The sequence below is a fragment of the Alexandromys fortis genome, unplaced genomic scaffold (assembly GCF_014885135.2).
Source record: "Alexandromys fortis isolate MF-2015 unplaced genomic scaffold, M_Fortis_MF-2015_v1.1 scaffold_14, whole genome shotgun sequence".
NCBI classification, from domain to species: domain Eukaryota; kingdom Metazoa; phylum Chordata; class Mammalia; order Rodentia; family Cricetidae; genus Alexandromys; species Alexandromys fortis.
The window spans coordinates 18,048,828-18,062,981 of NW_026067910.1; the positions used below are offsets into that span (position 1 = coordinate 18,048,828).

Consider the following 14,154-nt stretch of genomic DNA (forward strand, 5'->3'; position numbering starts at 1 on the left):
AAAGACCATACTACCTGATGTAATTACCACAAAAGAGACGACACACATAGTGTAACCTCACCCCCACCCCATCCCAATGTCTGTTATCTGGTTTTCCCTTCTGCAGTTGCAGGTACCTAGAGTCAATTGTGGTCCAAAAACATTAAATGGAAAACTCAAAACTAAAGTTTGAAACCGAGGGCTATTCCCCAGCCCCACCCCGACTGTGAGTCAGTATGGATATGCTACTTACCCACTCATCACTTAGCAGCCCTGTTGGTTATTAGGTCAAATGTCATGGCCTCATAGAGGCTGCATTCAAGGAGCCCCTATTTCCTTTATTAATGGTCCCAAAGTGCCTGAGCAGAGAGGTATTTGCGATTCAGATACACTAAAAGGAAGTCATAAAGGGCGCCCCTTAACTGAAAAGGCAAAGGGGGCCAGTACATGGAGGATTCAGTACTATTTGGTTCCAGGCATCTAACAGGAGTAGTGACACATAGGTCCGCTTCAGTACATGGAGGATTCAGTACTATTTGGTTCCCGGTCAGGTGAAGTACACTGCTATAAAAATAAAAGTTAACCAGTGCAGGCTTTAAACTAGATTTGGGGAAAGTCAGTCTGTTTTTACTTCATTAAGATGAACAGGGAAGATTACTTTAGGTGCTGAGAACAAGTGAAGAGACACAGAAGGTTTAGAGTACAGAGGTATATTATTCGTGTTTTAATAAACTCAGGAGACTGGTGTGGGAGGTCCTTCTGTCTATGTGTTGCTTTTATTGGTTAATGAATAAAAATATGCTTTGAGCCTACGGCAGGGAAGAACAGAACTAGGTAGGGAAAGCTAGGCTGTATGCTGGGAGGAAAAGGAGGCAGAGTCAGAGACAGACGCCATGGAGCTGGTGGAGATACACATGCTGAAACTTTGGTGGTAGGCTATGACCTCACGGTGATATACAGATTAATAGAAATGGGTTAAATTAATAGTTAGCCAATAAGAAGCCAGAGCTAATGGGCCAAGCAGTGATTTAATTAATATAGTTTCTGTGTGATTACTTCTGGTCTAAGTGACCTGGGTGGCCAGGACGAACAAGTGGGCCCTCCTCCTATAGGAGACAGAGGCAGATAGATCTCTGTGAGTTCAAAGCAACCTTAGGATACCCACTATCAATCCAGAGATAGATCCAGGTGGTGGTGGTTCACATCTTTAATCCCAGTGTTTGGGAGTCACACACTTTTGATCCCAGTACTATGGTTTCCCTGTTATAGGACACCATATAATCTAGCACACTTTTTTTAAAATTGATTTTTATTGAGATCTACATTTTTCTCTGCTTCCCTCCCTGCCTCTCTCCTCTTTCCTTCAACCCTATCCTCCCAAGGTACCCATGCTCCCAATTTACCCATGAGATCTTGTCTTTTTCTATTTTCCATGTAGATCAGATCTACGTAAGTCTCTCTTAGTGTCCTCACTGTTGTCTAAATTCTCTGGGCGTGTGGTTTGTAGGCTGGTTTTCTTTGCTTTTGTTTAAAAACCACCCGTGAGTGAGTACATGTAATAATTGTCTTTCTGTGTCTGGGTTACCTCACTCAAAATAATGTTTTCCAGCTCCATCCATTTTCCTGCGAAATTCAAGATGTCATTGTGTAGTACTCCACTGTGTAAATGTACCACATTTTCCTTATCCATTCTTCAGTAGAGGGGCATTTAGGTTGTTTCCAGGTTCTGGCTATGACAAACAGAGCTACTATGAACATAGTGAGCACATGTCCTTGTGGCACGATTGAGCATCCTTTGGATATAGACCCAAAAGTGGTATTATTGAGGAAGGTTGTTTCCTAATTTTCTGAGAAATAGCCACACTGACATCCAAAGGGGTTGTACCAGTTTGCATTCCCACCAGCAATGCAGAGTTCGCTTTTCCCCACAACCTCTGCAGCATAAGTTGTCATCAGTGTTTTTGATGTTGGCCATTCTTACAGGTGTTAAGATGGAATCTCAGAGTTGTTTTGATTCTAGCACACTTTCAATCAATCAAACAACAAACCAACCAATCATATACACTATTGATATATATTACTAACATACAGTGGTGAACATGTGATTGCTGCACTCAAATATCCTATGCAAAGACCTACCAAGTAACAAGTAACATAGAAGGGAAGGCACACTTGTTTTTAGCAAATCTTTCCTGCTCTTTTAGAACCTGGATACAACTGCAGAGTAGGATTGATTTGCTCTATCCAACATCCCTTCCACTGGTCTGGTCGTTTTCCTTTCTCCCCATCTCCATCTGATTATCCCAGTGCTCTACACAGGAAGGTGTTACTATTAACTACCTTTATCTAGCCCACCTATCAAAGTATGCGGGTCTCTGTTCCTGCTCCTTTCCTTCTCATAGACACCATAGAGTCTTGGCCACAGGATGGTCACAGTATAGATTAATGAATCCCAAAGTGAAAAGATTAAGCTGTAATGTAACCTGATGGACAGGGCTTGGGAATAAAAACCCAGATGTGTGCTGTCTCTAGAGCCAAGCACTAATTTCTATTTTAACTATTTCCATTTTCCAATTCTTTTATATATGCAGAAAACACCAGGCTCATTTTTCTGTTCTCTTTGGTTGGTTAGTTGCTCTCTGTGATATCCAGAGAAGCCCTTGCTTCCTTTAAAAAGATGTTTTTCCAATCTCTGAAGCTTTGACAGACTTCTAAGGCTTTTCAGTACCGTGTCTGTGTAAATGAGTGCAGTCATGTGCCATGTAAAAAGGACAGCCTACCTCTCGGAGCAGGACCTTAATATTGTCTTCAGTCTCTGCCCCTTTAAAGTTATAACCTCTCTTTAATGACAGACAAAAACAGTTTCATATGGAAAAGCTGTCACTAATGACTATATCCAATGCCACACCCTGGGTAGGAAATAGGACTAGCTGGTGGTGCTGTGTGGGTGACAGCAATGACATCCTGACCTCTTCTTTTAGGCAATGTTTAACCCACATCTGTAACACCATATTGACATCCCACAGCAGTTCAGACAAAACTGACTGTGCCTAAAATTATATACAACCCTAGCCAGCTTTACTATTTTAGTGTAAAAGCAGTGCATGAATAATCAATCTATAATAAATACTAAATGTAACATGGTTCTAATTTTAAATAATACACTAGTGCAACTAAACAAATAAAATAGAAAAATATTTGATATATCTGAAAAACAACAGTTAGGTAGTATCAAATGAGTACCAAGACATTATGCCCTATAAACAAATAAACGGATGGAGAAATGCAGGTGCTGCCACTCCTCCATCATTTCCTACTCTGGCTCTCACTGCACCTGACAGCAGTGGCTACTCCAGGATGGAGCATTTCAAAAAGGCTCATTTGAAGCTCAGACAACTGGTGAAGCCAACAGAAGCTGAGTCGCAACACCTGTGTGTGGCTCAGTGTGACACCTACAGATCACACCAAGCCAGGATTCCTCTCCTGATTAGGACTCTGAAAACATATACCACTCCAGACACGCAGGTTGTTAATATTTTGTGTCTGCTTGAGCCCTAATAAAAAGGCAGTTGGGATAAGCTGGCAGAGGGAACAGCCTTGAAAGGACATAAAAGTCACAAAGGCTGAACGCTTGCTCACCTTAAGCTGCCCACCACTAGCTGAGAAAGACAGTCCTGGGAAGTTCTTTGCAAGCTGTTTTCTGACCGATTTTGGGCATTCCCTTTGCCCTACTTTCAGAGCTTTATCGAAAGTGAACCCTTGGTGAACCTTAGTGCTCTTCTTCCGGGTTAGGAAGGGACATGAGGGGAGAGAAAGATACACTGCAGACAGCGATTATTCTCTGTCTATAGGATATACATTGTCCTGGTCCTGCTGCTTATCTTGGGCCACCTACTGTCTGCCTCTGTGGGATGCTGGCAGGACAAACTGATGCTTCCTGACAGTTGGCCAGCAAAGGAAAACATTCCAGACGGAGCGGTAGCCTGTCAGAGGGTAGAAATGTTGAAGCGCTGAGAACTCCTCTTTACCTAGAGATTCACACTCTGGCTTGTTTCCAAATGACAGGCTGCACTGATGGCAGTCCTTCAGAACACCTTAACAGTCTGCCTGTTTACCTCCTAACGGTCATACCTCCTTCCCTGGAGCATAGCCCTCCTGTGACAAGAGGGGCCAAATTCTTACTGCCTAACCCACCCAAGCATTTCTGAATACTTGTTAAATATCTTAATACGTCAATCAATTCTCCCAAACCTATCTAGCTTGTTTACCTTACATGTGACCCTCATACACGATGGTAGGAGATTCTAATACCCAACTCTCACTAATAGATAGGTCATTTATACAAAAACACAACAACAACAAAAAAACAAAACCAGAAATTCTGGAACTAAATGACGTTATTAATCAAACATTTACACTTTCATTCAAACACAAAAGACCACACCTTCTTCTAAGCAGGTCATGGCACTTTCTCCAAAATTGATCACATACTTGGAGACAAAGTGGGTCTCAACAGATACAAGAAAATTGAAGTAAGACTCTGCATCTTATCTGCCCACCGGGATTAAAGCTGGAAATCAACAATAACAGAAAGTTTACAAACTCATAGAAACTAAACAAGTCACCACCGAATGAAAAGGGAGATCAGACAGGAATTAAGAAAGAAATTAAAATCATTTTAGAATAGAATGAAAATGAAAACACAGCACAGCCAAACCTATGGGACACGATGAAGACAGTCAAGCAAGTTTCGCTGCACTGACTACATGAAAAAAAAAAAAAAAAGGACCAGATCTAGTATTGGTAACTTAAGGGCACACCTGTAAGTTCTTGAAGGAAAGAAAGAAAGAAAGAAAGAAAGAAAGAAAGAAAGAAAGAAAGGAAGGAAGGAAGGAAGGAAGGAAGGAAGGAAGGAAGGAAGGAAGGAAGGAAGGAAGAAAACAAAAGAAATCATACCCAAAGGAGTACAGCAAGGAATAATCACTTTTAGGGCTAAAATGTCTATCAAAATCCTAGCAAAATTCTTCACAGACCTCGAAAGAACAATACTCAACTTCATATGGAAAAGCAAAAAACCCAGGATAGCCAAAATAATCCTGTACAATGAAAGAACTTTGGGGGCACCACAATTCCTGACTTCAAACTCTATTACAGAGCTACAGTACTGAAAACAGCCAGGTATTGGCATTCAAAACAGACAGGAGGACCAATGGAACTGAATTGAAGACCCAGATATCAATCCACACACCTACAAACACCTGATTTTTGACAAAAAAAGCAAAAAATAGAAATGAAAAAAAAGCATATTCAACAAATGGTGCTAAGCATAACCAGACATCAACATGTAGAAGAATGAAAATAGATCCATATCTATTGTCATGCAGAAGACTCAAGTCCAAATGGATCAAAGACATCAACACAAAACCAATCACACTAAACTGAAAAAGTGGGAAGTACACTTGAATGCATTGACACAGGAGACCACTTCCTAAATATAACCCCAGTAGCACAGACACTGAGAGAAACAATTAATAAATGGGAATTCCTGAAACTGAGCAGCATTCTGGTAGCCTAGAGAATGGGAAAAGATCTTCACCACCCTGACATCTGACAGACGGCTGATCTCCAAAATATACAAAGAACTCAAGAAATTGGTTATCAAAAGAACAAATAATTCAATAAAGAAAATGGAGTACAGACCTAAACAGAGACCTCTCAACAAAGGAGTCTAAAATGGCTGAAAGATACATAAGAAAATGTTCACCATCCTTAGTTACCAGAGAAAGGCAAATCAAAACAACTCTGAGATTCCATCTTACACCTATTAAGAGTGCCTAAGCTCAAACACTGATGACAACTTATGCTGGAGAGGATGAGGGGTAAAGAGAACACCCCTCCTTTGCTGGTGGGAGTGCAAACTGGTAGAGCTGCTTTGGATATCAATATGGTGATTTCTCAAAAAATTAATAAACAACCTACCTCAAGACCCAGCAATACCACTTTTGGGTATATATACATATATCCAAAGGATGCTCAATTATACCACAAGGACATATGCTCAACTATATTCATAGCAGCATTATTTATCATATCCAGAACCTGGAAACAACGTAAATGCCCCTCGACTGAAAAATGGATAAAAAAAAAAAAGTGGTACATTTACACAATGGAGTACTACACAGCAGAAAAAAAAGACATCTTGAAATTTTCAGGCAAATAGTTGGATCTAGAAAACATCATATTGAGTGAGGTAATCCAGACCAAGAAAGATAAATATCATATGTACTCACTCATAAATGGCTTTTAGATATAAAGCAAAGAAAACCAGACTACAATTCACAATCCCAGAGAACCTAGACAACAATGAGAACCCTAACATGGATCCAATCTACATTGGAAATAGAAAAAGACAAGATCTCCTAAGTAAATTGTGAGCATGGGGATCAAGAAGAGGGTAGAAGGGTGGCAGAGAAAAATATATAGCTCAATAAAAACAGCAAAAGAAAAGAAACTACATCTGGAAAAAAAAAAATAAGCCTGAGGTTTTAAGTGCTAAAAACAAAGAAGAAAGTATTTAGGGCTAAAATCACTAAAATAGAAACAAACAAGCAAATGACAAAACAATACAAAAAATCATGCAAAAAAAATGGAAAAAAAACCTAAAATTACAATCACAATTATATATCATTTCATGTCGACGAAATTAGCAAAATAAAAATCTTAGCACTGAGGCTATGACCTAATAAGGGTTCTCACTCTCTTCAGATGGACGAGCAAACAGTTCTACTATACAAGGCAAAAGATGAATGTTCTGTGGCCTCAGCATTTCCCTGAGTTATCTGCCCTCTGACTGTTCAAAGTACAAGCTTTCAGAAGTAATGTTACTGTGTACTTTATGTGATAAGACCTGTTTTATAAAATCCTAACAGATGTCATAATTATGCACTTCATCAAGAATTCTTTAGTCATTACATGGAAGCAACTAGTATATTAACTAATTCCATAGTACTTGTCATTTAAGTTATCTCATGTATTGCTACTAGTAACCAAATGTGGTTGGTCTCATGCTAATGAGTTACTGGTACTAACACTAGTGTCACTATAGTTACATGTAGGCCCCTCACTGATTAATTCAACCATCTAAAAAAAAAAAAAAACTGACAAGACATCGTATTAGTAACTTAAGGGCACACCTGTAAGTTCTCGAACAAAAAGAAGAAATCATACCCAAAATGAGTACAGTGAAGAATAATCAAATTTAGGACGAAATCAATAAAACAGAAACAAACAACGACAAAACAATACGAAGAATCAATAAGACAAAGAGTTGGTTCTTTTAGAAAAATTGGTAAGATTGATAAAACTGTTAGCCAAACTAACTACCAGACAAAGAAGATACAAATTAATAAATTAAGAGAGAAAAGGAGGAATGAAAGAGAAGACACCAAAGTCTTTTTAAAAATATACACTATAATAGACCTCGAAGAGGAATATCAGCAAACATCCCTTGATGCAGGAGTCTTCTGCTTTGTGTTGATTTCATTGGTTAAATAAAGAAACTGCCTTGGCCCTTTAATAGGACAGAAAATTAGGTGGGCGGAGTAAACAGAACAGAATGCTGGGAGAAAGAAGTAGAGTCAGGCAGTCACCATGATTCTCCCACTCGGACACAGACACAGGTTAAGATCTTTCCTGGTAAGCCACACCTCGTGGGGCTACACAGATTATTAAAAATGGGTTAATCGAGATTGTGAGAATTAGCCAATAAGAGGCTGGAACTAATGGGTCAGGCAGTGTTCAAAAGAGTACAGTTTCCATGTAATTATTTCGGGTAAAGTTACCCAGGTGGAGCTGGGTGGGAACGCAGCCCACCGCAGCTCCTACAACAATCCCTAAGTAAGCAAATTTACTGCTTTTAGTTTTTATTTTATTTATTTTGTGTGCACACACAGATGATTGTGTAAGGAGACTTCTGCCATAGCATACACATCAAGGTCAGAGGAGTTGTTTCTCTCCCAGCAAGGGAGTCCCAGGGATGACTGAGACTGTCTAGCCAGCAGGCAGCAAGAGCATTTACTTGCTGAGCTCCCCCACCTAAGTTCTTAAAAGTAGTTTAAAGATAGACCAGTTTAATGTTTTGAGATAGGTTTTGCCCAACTGTCTTCTAAGAAATAACATACATCATTATGTGAATATGGTTTCATCTCATAACCTTCCAACACTGGTAAAGACACAAATTTTTGTCATATGGGTAAAAATGTTCCACTAACTTTAATTTTTCACCAATTTAAGCAATATAGTAAGGCCAAAGATTTTTGTTTATAGTTCAGTTAGTTTTTACATGGTTTACCTGTGTAATCTTCACCCTGTTTTTTTTTTTTTTTTCTCTAGAAGTGTTTAATTCTCTTAATAATTCTTTAGAGTTCTTTCGAGACAGGGTTTCACTGTGGTTTTAGAACCTGTCCTGGAACTAGCTCTTGTAGACCAGGCTGGCCTCGAACTCACAGAGATCCGCCTGCCTCTGCCTCCCGAGTGCTGGGATTAAAGGCATGCGCCACCACCGCCCAGCTTCTTTGGAGTTCTTAACTTTTTGAGAATATTAATCCTTTACTGTTAGTTATATTAAATATTATTTATCAATACTTTCCCTCCTTGATCTTTCAACTTTTAGGTAATAGAACTATTATGCTTTCTTTATAGATCACTGTTTGATATGTAATTTTTAACATATAGATTTTAAAGACTTAGCTCATTATCATATAAGATAAATTTCTCTGAAATATAAAAGTAACAGCACCTCCAGTGGCCAGTGTGAACATTAATTAGAGATTACAATAACAAGCTTGATAGAGAGAAGGAATGTCGACTGCCAACAGTCATTTGCAGCAGACAGCCAACAGACCACAGAGATTCTGATTATACACATCTGAGCAGGTGCGCTTGATGATAACAGCAGGACAAAGAAAGTCATTCGAAGACCCTGATATAAAACTGCACAGCAAAGGATCACAGGATGGTCACAGGGAAGGCGGTGGATGGCCAGGCTCACTTACCTTACTCTTCTCCTTCCTCTGCCAACTCTGTTTCTTTGTGCACTACCACCCTTGTGACCGACATATCCGGGTGCTGCTCTCTGGCTTCCCTGATGGCCTGAGCCAGCGCCTACCAGGATCAGAAGAACAGCAATCATCAGCTGAGTATTTGGTTCTGCCTAAAGATGGCAGAATACATGAACCTTCATCTACCAGACAAAAGGTCCAGCCAAACTGTTCTTGTGGTCTTCATTTACAATAACAGAGTCATTCAGATTGGATTCACTGATCATTTCAGAAATCGCCTGACATTTTCTCTGCTTCCTGACTTTCCTGTGTACCTCTAAGGGTGATGCATATAGGAGAAACTGGCTTTGAAATCAGGTTTGTACTCACTGTGGTATTAGGAGAATGTGGTTTTCCTCTGAGCTTTATAGAATTCTCACCTGGAAGCTTATACTAATGACAAGACAATACAGATCATTTTGAGGTTTGTTGTAAGAATTTAGGAAATGATGTCAAATAACAAGTACAGTGCCTCATCTATACAAATGGTAGTAGCTACAACTTAACAGATGGAAACTCCAAGACATGGGACCAGGTCTTCTAATGTTTGTCATCTAGGACTCTAAGTAATTGTATGAATTTAAAAAGATTATACTAAAACATTATAAGAAAAATGCCCGTAAACTTATAGGGGGCAGAAATAAAGAACAATAGTAACCATAAAAACAATCATTAAGAAGAAGTACACTGTCTGACAGCAGGTCAAAACTTTGCAGCTGGAGGCCCAAGGTTAATGGTTCTTTCTCAACCCCAAGCAGTCACACCAGCAGCACATGGGGAGGATCTAGAGTGTGATTACACAGCTCTATGGTCTCTTCAAGGATGAGGCAGCAAGAAAGACGAATACCTCTATTTCAGAGAGCAAATGATGTAACATGCAAAGACCCTATTTTTAAGAGGGAGACATATCTTTCTTAATTATTGAGATTTTCATTTGTAAAGAAGTTCTGAAAGAAAAATATCCCACAAAAAAACAAAGTCTAGGAAAGAATCCTAAAAAAAAATATTCTTCTAAGATATAGATCACCTCATTACAAAAGGAAATTATGTATCTGAAAACAGTGAAGAGCAATGTAACCTTTCTTTTGCTCTGATGTCTGTCTTTGGGAACAAACACATTACTGGATCATGTTACAGTTCTTCTCTGCTATAAAATTATGGAGTGTGGTGGTTTGAAGAAACAGCCCCCAATGGGAGTGAAACTATTAGGAGGTGTGGCCTTGTTGGAGGAAGTGTGTCACAGTTGGGATGGGCTTTGAGGTCTCATATGCTCAAGCTATGCTCAGAGTGACTCAATTCACTTCCTGCTGCCTGAAGACCAAAATGTAGAACTGTTAGCTTTCTCCAACACCATGTCTGTCTACATACTGCCATGTCCCACCATGATGAACCTCTAAACTCTAAGTAGCCCCAATTAAATGGTTTCCTCTATTAAGAGTTGCTATGGTCATGGTTTCTTTTCAGAGCAACAGAAATCCTAACAAGACATGGAGTATACTCTGGAGCTTTGATCATTAAATCTAGGTAACCTACGGAGTAAAGGAGAAGAGGACAAGCCATAATCAACACCCAGCACATATTAATTTATTGTTTTATATGTATGGGTATTTTGCCTGCATGTATATCTGTGTACCATGTATATGCTGATGTCCATGGAGGACAGAACAGAGTGTAAGATCTCCTAGAACTGAAGTTACAGATGTTTGTGATCCACCAAATGAGTGCTGAAAAGGAAGCCTGGATCCTCTAGAAGAAGAGCCAGTGGCTCTTAATTACTGAGTCACCTCTTCAGCCTGTATCTTAAATTATGCTTGTAATTTCTTTCATTGTATATCAGCTTAAGAAGTTAAATGTAATAATAAAATGTTAATAAAATATTACTCTAACAATAATAAAGACCATGAGAAATATCATACTGCCAAATTTATAGGCAAAAAAAGTGAACCTGGGTCTCAGTATAGTCAGGTTAGCCTTGAACTTCTTGGGCTTCTTCTACTTTAGTCTCCTGAGAGCTGATGTAGGAGAACAGGCATGTAGCACCATACCAGGCTGAGAACTATTTTATTAGAAAGAAATATGCTAAGAGTAAGTATAGTGTAGTTTTTTCCTTGCTGGAATGGAGCAGCAAATTATGACCAGCAGAGAAGGAAGAGCTGCTGAGCTGGTTTCTATGGGAGTATGGCCATCACATATATCAATGTGAGACATTTTTGTGTCTCCCTCAAATAAAGGAATCTTCCATATTAAGATTTCTTTGAACAAAAGGAAGGAACTAGAAAAAAATGGGAATGGTATTAGTCACTATGTGACCAGCATCAGTTTTTGTCAAGAGACCAATTTCTTCATTTAATGTACATAGTTCCAAGGATCCCTTTTTAAGGAGAAAGTGAGCCCATCATGAGCATCTTGTGGCAACTATGCAGATCGGATACCACTTAACCAGTGTAGAAGCATAAAAGAGATGGTATGCTCTTATATTAACTGTTCAGAATACTGAATCATCCTTTTTAAATAGAATTGTGCTATTTTAGGAACCACATGTTTCATATTTGTTATTTCTATTTGCCTTTTACAAGCAATGCTACATAAACTTGAGTTTTCAAGGCAAACAGGTTAAAAGGTAAAACCTGAGGGATACCCAGCTGGGGAAGTATTGAAAAGCATGAAAGGGAAAAGGACTAAAAAAATGACTGGAAAATACTCTTCTTGCCTAGAACACTGTAGGCATTTAATAAATAATTCTTGAGCAAGAATGTCAGGGGAAAAGTAAGAGTCAGGTATGCTCCACCTCGGAGTCAGGGAAGTCCAGACTCCCCACTGGGAAACAGCAAAAGCTCCCTCTGTATGGGAAAGAGGAGGTGTCAGTTCCAAAGAAGTTCTTCCATGTCAAGTCAGCTACTCAATTCCTAGGAATCCCCCACTCTTAAGTTCATACTTAGCATCTGGGGCAACTTTATCTCTAACCCTTAGAAATTGAAAACACAACAAACCAACAGGCAAACAAATGGATCCCAAACATTATGAAACATGTAATCAAAATACCAGGCTTACAAAGGTCACAAAATTCCATCCTTTCTGGTCATACACAGAGCCTTTCTCAAGCAAGCAATTCTTATTTCTAATAGCGGCCCTCCTGGGCATAGTACCATGTTCAAAGCTGTGTGTTTATCACTTGTCCCTATTCTCCAACAGAAAAGGTCTGCTAAGCACGTCTATTCCTTTCTTCAAGTTGTGGAGAAAAATACCTTATTCTCCTTTTTAAAATTAATCAAAAAGAAAAACTAAGAAAAAAGAAAAGGGAGGGAGAAGGAAGAGGAGGAGGAGAAGGAGGAAGGAAAGGAGAGTAGAAAAGTAAACAAGGGAGGAAGGGAGGGAAGGAGGGAATGAGGCAGACAGACAGACACTCTTGTCATCACTTGCGGCTGGTCTAAGACCAAGCTTCCAGCAGCCCCACTTCTTACCTACCTGCTTTATAACCAAGCATTGACCTATCTTAGAACTGAAACATAGTTCTGGTTTTAAAAACAAAATAACAAAAAAATATTCAATATAAATTTTCATTTTGAAAGAAATATGAGATCTTTCCTTCCCTTTACAACTCCAAATTACCACAGGAAAAATACTTAGTAGTCACTAGTCTAACTTTTCTTATGCTACAAAATTACTTGAAAATGTTCAACAACTAAGCGTAAGAAACCTTGGTGGCTTGTTTGTTTGGGCACTGTCATTTACTACCATTTGTTTTAAAATATTTAACAACTTGTCTTTAAACCAGGCCAATGTGAATTCCTACTGGTCACCCGAAGTCCCCATTATCTTGCATGTTAACCCAGTGAAAGATAAACATTACTTCATGTTTTGTGCTGGTGTGTTTAGGAAAGCTCACAGGTCAGGCTGGGAGGTGTCCTTCCGCCATACTTTGGATGCACCAGGAGGTAACTAGACACAGATGGGACAGGCAGGGCCCTTACCTGATCATGATCAAGGGCTGCATCTCCTGTGATCACAATGCGTTTCTCAATTCTTGTTTCAGAGATTCCACCTTTCACAGTCTAGAGGTCAAAAAAAAAAAAAAATTAGAAGAAGAGAAAATAGTAAGTAGAACTGACAACTTCGACCATCTTAATACCAGAATCAGGCTCTGGGTGCTTTTCAGTTCCACAAAGACCTACTGTTAAAGTGACAGTGTCCATGCATATCCTTGACTTGAAAGCAGTCCTTAAAATACCAAGATTCTGGTCAGATTAAAATGGAATAAATGCCATTTAAAAAAAAAATCTAAGTAATTCCATTGGGATAATCTAAGTTATCATTCCCTACGTTTCTTCCCTATCAGTTGGCCAATTTTTTTAAAAGGAGAGTAAAAAGAAGAAATAACTGGCACTGATAGAGTTATGAACATTTTAGATGTGTTTTTGATCAAAACTGATATAGTTTTGATGCTTGATTTCAGTCATACAAATTCATTTAGTAAGGCATTCATTTGATTTAGTGAAATTACAAAAAAAAAACCTTACATCTGATTTAAAGAAAACAAATAATATTTTTATTAAAAGTTTGATCTGATGATTGCTTCCAAGTGTGGCCGTGCACATGAACACAGAACACGCTATACACTGGTTGTGTAGAAAGACTGGGGTGAAGGAGGCCCTGAATGAACTGCCTCACAAAAGTACTGGTCAGGTGCGAGCTAAGAGTGTCTGGGGCAGGCTGGAGAAGTAGAAGGCCAGAGATCCTCTGAGACCTTTGCACACAACCAATGCCAAAGTTCTGAAAAAACACTCTACCACCTTTACAACCCACACACCAATCACATACAGTGGCACTTATCTAAGAAATAAAGCTTATCACTAGCTCTATCACCTGAATATTTGTTAAATTGAGTACCAACATACCTGAATTTTTAATTCACAAAAATTCTTACTATTTTTTGCTTATTATTTAAATTATTGTCTTGAAACATGAAATGGAAAGGGTGTAACAGATATATTTAAGACTACTAAAAGCACTAATCCAATGTGAAAATAAAAGCAAAATGAAATACTAGAAAATTAGACTTGAATTACACTGGAGTGCA

The 14,154-nt window shown here is 38.9% G+C and overlaps 1 protein-coding gene across 25 annotated transcripts in view; it reads right to left on the reverse strand.

The window, feature by feature from the left end:
* Positions 1-14,154, reverse strand: part of Epb41l2 (erythrocyte membrane protein band 4.1 like 2) — a 167,898-nt gene that overhangs the window by 1,461 nt on the left and 152,283 nt on the right. For all 25 annotated transcript variants that reach the window (XM_050138229.1, XM_050138226.1, XM_050138225.1 and 22 more), the window contains 2 exons: positions 13,049-13,129; positions 9,033-9,141 (listed from right to left, as the gene is read on the reverse strand). In XM_050138229.1, coding sequence (XP_049994186.1) covers positions 9,034-9,141; positions 13,049-13,129 — 189 coding nt within the window. In that variant the 3' untranslated portion in view covers position 9,033. The remainder of the gene's footprint in view (positions 1-9,032; positions 9,142-13,048; positions 13,130-14,154) is intronic.